The sequence below is a fragment of the Nelumbo lutea genome, chromosome 1 (assembly GCF_056320005.1).
Source record: "Nelumbo lutea isolate HS-2025 chromosome 1, American lotus-T2T, whole genome shotgun sequence".
NCBI classification, from domain to species: domain Eukaryota; kingdom Viridiplantae; phylum Streptophyta; class Magnoliopsida; order Proteales; family Nelumbonaceae; genus Nelumbo; species Nelumbo lutea.
In genome coordinates, this window is record NC_142684.1 from 79,035,250 (window position 1) to 79,044,713 (window position 9,464).

The following is a 9,464-nucleotide window of genomic DNA, read 5'->3' on the forward strand; positions in this document are numbered from 1 at the left end:
GGGGGCACTAGGATCAAATTCATCGAACTTCATCGACAAAATACGCGAGGGAGGAGTCCTAAACCACATTCTGATAAAACCCAACTCGCTAGAAAATTCATTATTGTAAAGCTGAATATATTGCAATTTCGAAGTGATGCTGGCATTTCTCCGCTGAGATGTTTGGAGAAAAGCGACACTCCTAGCAACACACTACTAGAGATTTTTTTTTTTTTTTGTTTTTCGGTGATGATCATCGGTGGAAAAAGTCAGATTTCTCATTGCCAGATATTTCTTGCCAAAGAAAATGAGAATTTTTTTTCTTTTTGGCGACAAGTAAAGGTATTCCGAGGTCAATTAGGTTTTCAGAGAGAATGACAAAAAAAAAAAAAGAAAAAGTTTAATAGGGTATTTTGGTAATTTGGTGGCCAAGGGGGTCTTTGTTTAACGATCAAAGTTCAGAAAGGTCTTTATCAGAAAAAAAAGTACAGGGGTTTTTATCACTGACCCCATAGTATAGGGGTGGTTTTGTAATTTATCCTTTTTTTTCTTTGATTGCGGGCTTGCAGCGATGAAAATGGAATGAAAAGTCCAGAAATAAAGCTTGAGCTCTACGTTTCTGGGGAGTCTCTTCACAACATATTGGAAGGAAAAAATTTTGCTTTGCTGTGATGTTTAGTCGGGGTCGGCCATTACAATTGTTTCTCTAAAGAGGGGCTCACTCTGCTTCATAGCTTCATCTGTTATTTTTTTAAGTCTTTCGGTTATTATTATATGTTTCTTCTCTGTCTTTTAGGCCTTGTTGGTTCTTCTCTCTATCTTTGAGTTCAGAGACATTTGCTTCTTCCACTCGCATTGACTAAGCAGCAGAATCGAAGTGACCTCTTTCTGTTGTCTTCTTTACCCATTAAGAATATGGACTTTTATGGCCATGTCTTCTCCTTCGTCCTCATTCCTCACTCTCCTCCTCGCTGTTGAATTAAGCTGAGAAATTAAAATTTTACGCTTGGTGTTTCAGAAAGTCTTCTTCTGGTGTTAAAAAACGTTTAGTTTGAGTGGTCTTTTGTCTTTGCTTTTGTACTCAATGATGGAAGTTTTCTGTAATCTCGAAGTGGATGTTAACGGGCAAGAGATTTTCTTGGTGGATAAGGTAATTATACTCTCTGCTCTTTCTTTTCATTTCTTTTATTCTTTGGATAGTCGCAGACTTCTTTTTCCTTCTCTCGATGTCCTGTTTGATTCGATTTAGTCTGCTTGAATTGGGTCTGTTGTTTGTAACTAGTTCTTGCACTGTGGTTGCTTCTGCTTGTTAGTTTAGATGCAGAAAAAGTTTTCTTCTCCGCTTGTTCTGTTGTTTTCCAGCCACGAAGCCTTTGCCGCTTTTGACCAGTTGTTCATGAGAATTCTAATTCTATTTCCTCCCTTATTTTCCCTCTTTCTTTGGATGCTGTTGTATAGTGCATTTGTTCTCGTTAAATCTAGTTAAGTTGCATCTGTATTACAGGAACATGGTGCTCTTAAATTTTTTTCCTTTCTTTTCGTTTTCTTCCTTTCAGTTAGAGCTGCAACATTTTGTCACCATTATTTTCACAAAACAGGGTGCTAGCTGGGCTTCATTTTTCTTTTTTCCTACTAATATCTTCTTTCATCCTGTTTATTTCTCTTTCTTGGTGAATAAATGTTCTTACCTTTATTATTTGCCTTCACTCTTTTTGAGTGATATTGGTGTTGCTACCGCATTATTTATTGCTACTTCCTAGCTCATCTTTTTTATTCTGGGATGACAAACAGACATCTTTTCCTGATCACCCTTTCACAAATTCATTATTATAACGACGTCTCACCATTCGTTTGCAGGAATTGGTAAAATTATCTTTCCATCATATGTGTATTTATGTAGGCCTATGTATACTTATTGAATTTCCTTGCTTATTCTATTGTTGCTTTCGAGTTGCTCTGTTTTGTAGTATGTACCTTATGTTTTTATCAAGCTCATATTCCTTTACTAGAATGACCTGTTTTTCTTTTTCTTTTTTTTTTTTTTTTTCATTTCTCCTTTAACAAATTTATTATTCATAGTTCTCTTTTGTTTCGATCCGTTCTCATCTGACTTTATTACCTTATGGGTACTTGCAGAAAATTATTTTATCGTTCTCGGGTAGATTAAGAAAACTATTTGGTAAATCTATGAGCAAGAGCAGGAATGACAAGGTCATATTCCATGACTTTCCAGGAGGAGCACAGGGTTTTGAGCTCATGGCTAGGTTCTGCTATAATAATGGCAGAATAGAGGTAACTCCGTCTAACATCATCCTATTAAACAGTGTTGCCCATTTCATGGGAATGGCTAAAGACGTCTCGGGAACCCAAAATTTAATCGAACAAACTGAGAAATCCCTTGAAGGGATTCCCGACTGGACCTGGTCTGAGATTCTTGTAGCTTTGAAGCAGTACCAAGATTTTCCTTTGGTAGAAAACTCTTCAGCTATACTTCAGAAATGCTTGGATTCCCTTGTACCAAGGCTGGCTATGTCTAGTGATGTAAGCCCCTCTACGTCTTCCCCTGACAGCTCTGGTTTCCGGCTTTCCTGCGATACCAGAAGCACTGAAAGCATGAAGAATAGTTTCTCAAGGGCAACTTGGTGGTTTGAAGATTTTGTGGTTTTGCACCTCAATTTGATTGAAAATTTGATAAAGGCGATGGTTGCTCAAAAGTTCAGTCATGTAATTGTAAGTAGGTTTCTCTTCTATTACCAAAAATCAAGGTTTTCAGGAGCAACATCAGATGAGAAGCGTATGATTGTAGAGAGTGTTGCGGAGATGCTCTTTTCCCTTCATTGGAGTTCTGTTTCTTGCAAGAGCTTATTTGGGATTCTTCGGGTGGCTTTGAGTTTGAATGTAAACAAATGTTGTCGGAACAGATTAGAAAGTATGATTGGTTCGCAGCTGGATCAAGCAACACTTGATAACCTTCTTGTACCTTCTCCTCCTGGTGTGGCTTATCTGTATGATGTGAATCTGGTTCTTAGGTTCTTGAGATCATTTCTTCGAGGAGGGGGTTGTTGGGTGTCTTCTGCTCGATTGAAGAAGGTTGGTAGCTTGATGGACTTATACATTGCAGAAGTGGCGCCAGATTCCTGTTTGAAACCTTCGAAGTTTGTTGCATTAGCCGTAGCTCTGCCAGAATCTGCAAGAGACTCTCATGATGGAATATACCGGGCAATGGACATGTATCTCGAGGTGTAATATTACATTCTCAGAATTCCTTTCTCCAAGTATATGCAACTTTAGTGGAGTGTCAACTTTGTTGATTTATCTTCTGTCAATTAGAAACACTCGAAATTTATGATTCTTTGCAATATATTTTGATTTGTCTAGTGAGAATTAATATGGGGATGTGGGGAGATTGATTTTTCTTTTCCTTTTGGTTGATCAGATCTCTGAGAAGGGTTGGGAATGACAAAATGAGCTTGGGTTCTACTAAAAGTATAGATGTAGACATAATTTCAAGCCATTAATTTTGTCTAACGTTTGAACTGAAATGGGACTTCTGCAGGTCCATGCTGGACTATCGGAGGAAGAGAGGACGAAGATCTGTTGTGCACTGAACTACGAGAAACTCTCATCAGAAGCTTGCAAACACCTCGCTCAAAACTCAAAATTTCCATCAAGAACAGCTGTCCAGGCCCTCATATCCCAACATTCCAAGCTCAAAAGTTTAATCCAGGACACGAGCTATGTCAAACCCATTAGTGATTCGCCCTTCAGTTACTCTGAGAAGGGAACTAAGTTAAAGAAAGTTGAGGATGGAGATCAAGTGGTGCTATATGCAAGAAAGCTTGATCTTTCAAGCGAGAATGAGAAGCTCAGGGCACATTTACAAGGGATGCAATGGAGGGTGATGGAATTGGAGAAGGTTTGTAGGAAAATGCAAACCCAAATGGCAAAAATCATGAAGTCAAGACTATCGAGCTCTAGCAATGCCAGATCCTTGCCCAGGCTCTGTTCCTGATGGAAATTTTTACTCCTTTTTTTTGTTTTAATTTTAATAATTTCCAATACAATTATTTGTATAGTATCACAAAATGGGTGTGCATAATGTAAGAAATCCATCTCTTTTTTGCAAAAGTAAAGTTTCATCTTCTTTTGGTTTTTGGTGTGCACAAAAGCAAAGATGATTGAGAGCAGCTTCTTTAACAGAAAAAAGAAGAGATCTTGGCTGTACTGATGGAGAGAGTACATGTATTTCTTTTCGTAAATGTGAGGCTGTTTTTATTATCTACCCAGGTGTATATGAATGGTCTCCAAGGTACAGTCCCTTTCCATCACCTTCATGTAGTGTATTGATGTAACTGCAAGTTGACAACTGGTCTGCTATACAGTATAAAAGCGAAGAACATATTATGGGGTAAATCAAAAGCTGAAGACAGAAATTGGTTCCTGAAAAATCTAAAAGTACGTGCTAAAACCATCGACCTTTTTTCATTAGAAAGACTATCCAAGTCTATGATTTTAATTAATTGAGACTGTAATCTGTTCATTGTAGTATATCGGCACCTACACAGAATCATGCAAGTGTCATCGAATTCTTATCTTTTTTTTTCTTGCTTCTTTCTGTGTTTTTACTTTGGCAGAAGGATTGAATGAATCCGACAACAACTCCTTACATCCTCCTCCAGTGGGATAAAGGAATGGAAATTATAAAAAGAGTCACCCAACCGATCAGGGTCTTCCATTGACTTATACCGACCCAAAGAGGCAAAGACCTACCTCCTGACTACTTTTTCTGCTTTGTCCACGCTAGTTAAGCCAAGGGAAACGACGCTAATAAGTAACTAGAAGCTTAATTTATTCTGGGGCTGAACCGCTGAAATCAGATTCAGGTGAGAGATGCGGCGACTCAGGCAGGCGTTTAGTAAAGATCCGGCCATTGATGTGATGGATTGCACTGACACCTCACACACCATGTCCTTTTGAGCTTCATTTCATCACTTTGATAATCCAAAATTTTCAGGGTTATTTATGAAGTAATGCATTTAACCACTTCCCTGAAAAATCAGGGTATCCGTGGACCCTTTCCATCATTTTCAGGAGCGAGACAGACGGGGTGGCCAGTATTAATTTACTGCCAATGTCAAAGGGTTTGTAAGTTGTATTTGTAGCGACTAGCGAATGCAGACATGTATAAGATAAGACCGACTCAACTCAGTGTACTGAGTGGTGAGTCAACTGACCGCGTCAGATATAAGACTGGCCAAGGGCACGCGCATTATAGGTCCACCGCCCCCGCCCCCAGCCCCAGGTGAAGCCTCGTCCTCGTACTGAAGCCTGATGGGGGGCAGTGGGGCACCAACTCCCAACTCGCAAATCGCAAGCATTTAATAGTAATACAAGAAAAACCGGGAGCGGGAACGGCCAAAAATAACCAAAACGATTTGAGTCGCATTGAAACTTGAAAACCCCTAAACCTAAAGCAACAAAAGCTGAGTACCATCACATATTCTGATATTCTACCCTTTCTACCCTGTTCGAGTCTGTCGACAAACAGTAAACAGAGTGGTCTTAGAGATAGACGTATTTTTTCTATACTGTAGAGATACGCTTAAGCAGATGGTTCACTGAACCAGAAATGGAACGGACACCAAACAGGGAGGTAGCTAGATAGTAGTTAGTAGTTACCCACCAACGGGCTGGTTGACTGGTTCATGGTGTTCGACAGTTCCATTTACAAGGCGGTTCCCTGTGTAACAATGAGCAGGAATGTCGCCAGGCAAGACGCATGATCAAGATGTGACCACAAGAATCCTTTAAATAGTACAGCTATGTGCGTGTATATGTAGAAGCAGAGCACCAAGTTTGATTGACATACAAAGTGATCCAACTAAGAGATTTGGCTCAGTTGGCCACCTCGGTGAGCAGGAATCTTCCATGCTCTGGCCTTCATTGTTCATGTAGTGCAAAGCTGCTGCATGTGTTCATCAATGGTCAAATCGCTTCTGCTTGTGGGGGCAACAAACTTTTGCACAACAGTCCCTACCATTGCCACTTGGCAATCTTTCCTTCTGGGCATCCTTCCTTACTGAAACTTCAATTGATAACTTGTTTTACTTGAAAGGAAGACGTGAAATGTAAAGCAGAAAAGGACTGGCCACCAAAGGGATGGCCCCTTCACAGTACAGACTCAGAGCTAGGGTGGTCTTACTTCCTTACTTACTTCACCATGGGCGATGGCTTGGAGATTATTAATAAAAGGAACGAGTAATGTAATAGAGGCAATAGAGCAGAGATGTTGTAATAGGAAAGAGGTAAAAAGAGAGTTTAGTGTGTAATGTAAGATAGTAATTAAGATGGATTAATTATTACAATCATCATTGCATCATCAATACGCCAGCCATCAAATGCCAAATGTAGTAAGTGGATGGTTCACGTGGTCGTGAAACCATGAACCAGTCGTACTCCTCCACTCCACTACATATTGTCCCTTGCTTCCTCAACTATAGTTTATATATTATTAACATATGTGGCCTAAATTTGTTCCGTGTACCTCTTCTCTTTACTGTTGTGAGTTACAACTCTTTTCATCATTCAAGTTACAAAGAAAAGACCCTTGTTCAAAGCATATATCGCTTTCAACTCTGCACTGATCTGCACCATTATGAAAGCCAGACTTATAACGTATTTTCATTTTGATATGTTGCGGGCTTTTCTCCTTTTCCTCCTCTCTCACTTATTCCATATGATCATATCCAATGAAGTTTTGAACAAATGCAGATTTACCTAGCTATTCCTCTAGATATTCATCATAGGTCTTGTTTGGTATACAAGAATCTTGACTAGTTTGCTCTCATCTTTTAGTCCCAGCCTATGATTAATTAGATCGAGTCCAACATAAATTAGACCAAATTATGTTGGGTTTGGCTTTACTACTGAGTATTAGTTGACTGAATCCCTTTACATATATTATTTAAATCATGTAAAAAGAATTTCAATTCCATATTAAAACAAATACAGCCTTGCCCATAAGAAAACTGCGAAATATATACAAATTGTCAAGCACCCTCTCAATCATTAACATCAATAAATAATATTAAAATTACCTTTGTCATATGCGATGCCATACTGAAATAACTCTGATTGTGGTGGAGCATATCTCCTCTTCACATTTTAGTTGCACCATGCAGAATAAATTCAATTCAATTATAAGAATGTTAACAACTTTCTGTAGAAAAAGAAAAAAAAGTATTTAGTGCCCTTTTGGTTCATAGGAATAGGGGTTTAGAATCAGAATCAGAATGGATAATTTTGATTTGATTCTAACTGTTTGGTTGGACAAAGCCAGAGTCTCATTCTCATTCTTGGTAGAATGGTGTCATTTCCCATTTGAGGAAATGGTTATTCTCTCTCTTTCTTAGAAATAAAATCTTCCGATTCCCATTATGATTCCTGTTCGAACCAAACATATTATGAGAATAGATCATTCCAGTTTCAATTCCAATCAAACTGTAGACCAAACAGACCTTAACTAATTGCAATAGGGCTACCAATGCTTTATATATACTCGTTACTTTGTTTATTGTCTTTCTCTTACTGACTACCGGGCGTGTCCGCGTGGGCAACTGGGCATTGGATCAAGAGCTTAATGGACTTAGAAAATGTTAAGTAATAGGCAGTGGCTACCATTGGACTACTCGTGAGAACCAAGATGAAGCCCCAGACATGGCAGAATTTTACCGGTAAAGTCTTCACTTTAGCCTTGTGCTCTGAACTAAAAGCACTACCCTGTACTCCTACTCCATCTCCAAGTCAAGGGCTCAAGTCGAGATGGGCAAATCTTGTTGGTTTGTTGAACTTTTTTCTAGTTTGTTATTTATTTATGGAGGAAGGATACACTTACACGCTTCTAAAGCGTGTAGCCACTACAAGCTACAGCACCCCCAAAGCAAGACACGTGCTCTAGCTGGTTAAAGGGTATATAGTTTGGTCCCGCTTATTACTTAAAACTCGACCCAGGAAGAAAAAAAAGTCTTCTTCACCCTCGTCTGCCTACTCTCTTCCTGATTAATGAGACTTGAACTCATTTTACAGGAATGGGATATAAGAAGAAAGATAAGAAATCGATAACTCGCGCAATTCTGTACCACTGATTTGATTTCTATTCCAACAGGAACATTTTATCTTATTCCATCCCCTTTTATTAGTCTGTTCATTGTATCTCTATATGGAGGTTTAGGAAAATTACATTCATATGATCAGGTTGTTTTTTGCCTTTTTTTTTATTACCTACAACGATACATCTTCACACTTGAAAAGTACCCAGTACCATGAAAAGTTCTCAGATTCTTTCAATCCACAATGCCCTCTCTCTCTCTCACTCACACACACACACGGTGAGGTTAAAAGAAAAAAAGTGAATCAAGTCAGGATACAGACACTGAGTACATTTGAAAAAGAAAAGAAAAAAAAAATGACATAAATGACACTTTAAAGTAGCTTGTGTAATACTGTCTGACACCTGGGGGAAGGCCGGGTGGAGGGTTGCATAGGATTCTCGTTCTTGTCTGACATAACAAAACACATACTAATTCGAAATTGATTTGGTTCTAAGTTTGGTGTTGATAATGCCTCTTTAATTTCATTTTTTTTTTCTTATTGGGACCGGTAGTTTGATAGTTTCGCCCACTGGACCCCAATTTGTTTAATAATTAAACAAACACTCTTACAGAGTCAAAGGGATCATCTTGATTTTCTGGGTATCGTTTTGAGGGAAAATGGATATGCCAAGAAAGCATTAAATGAAGGGACATGGCATAGAACTTTCCCCTTCGCTTAGACGGTACTCCTCCAACAAATCAATTTAAGGAGCATGTCTATGAAAACTGAATACTTGGAGGGAACCCCACAACAGGAAAAAATAATCCAATCCAAATGATAGAGAAGAGGAGGAAGGGGGTTTGTTGTGAATCTGGGTTTGGGGAAGAGAGGTTTGATTGAGTGCCAGGTGGATTCCTGTTTCTAAATGCTGCCTGTAGGGAAGGCTTTTTGTCTGTGAATGAGTTTGTCGAGTGTGGTTTTGTAGGTTGGACTTCCCTCGAGCTCTACGCTTACTTCAACTTCCCGACACTACTTTGGAACCCCCTGCGAGATTTTGAGTGGAATTATGACGTAAAAGTATGTTTCTGTAAATGCTACGACACAAATTGTCCTACGTGCTTCTTCTCTTATTGATTGAAGAAAAAAAATCTGTTTCTGTAGTCTGTTCTACCGGGGAAAAGCACGTAGGACAAAATAGTATTGTGGCACTGGGAATAACCAAAACAATAATGCTATAAAAATGAAAATGGAAATATGGTTCCGGCCCAAATTCGACTTTGGAGGGTTCTTTGAAAATGTAACGCCTGTTCTGGAAAATGGAAAATCAGTCCAGTTGAGTTTCCCATTGAGCTCAAGCAATTTATTTAATCTGCATATTATGAGATAATCTCTAG

At 38.9% G+C, this 9,464-nt stretch overlaps 1 protein-coding gene across 2 annotated transcripts; it reads left to right on the top strand.

Annotated features, from left to right (window-relative positions):
• Positions 1-557: 557 nt before the first annotated feature.
• LOC148875591 (Phototropic-responsive NPH3 family protein) lies at positions 558-4,257 on the top strand. 2 transcript variants are annotated; one of them, XM_088941613.1, is made up of 3 exons: positions 558-1,129; positions 2,116-3,219; positions 3,536-4,257. In XM_088941613.1, the coding sequence occupies exons 1-3, from the start codon at positions 1,064-1,066 to the stop codon at positions 3,989-3,991; spliced, it is 1,626 nt and encodes a 541-aa protein (XP_088797739.1). In that variant the 5' UTR covers positions 558-1,063; the 3' UTR covers positions 3,992-4,257. The 2 variants fall into 2 exon arrangements, with proteins under 2 accessions (XP_088797739.1, XP_088797744.1); XM_088941618.1 differs by having other exon boundaries at positions 614-1,842.
• Positions 4,258-9,464: the final 5,207 nt, after the last annotated feature.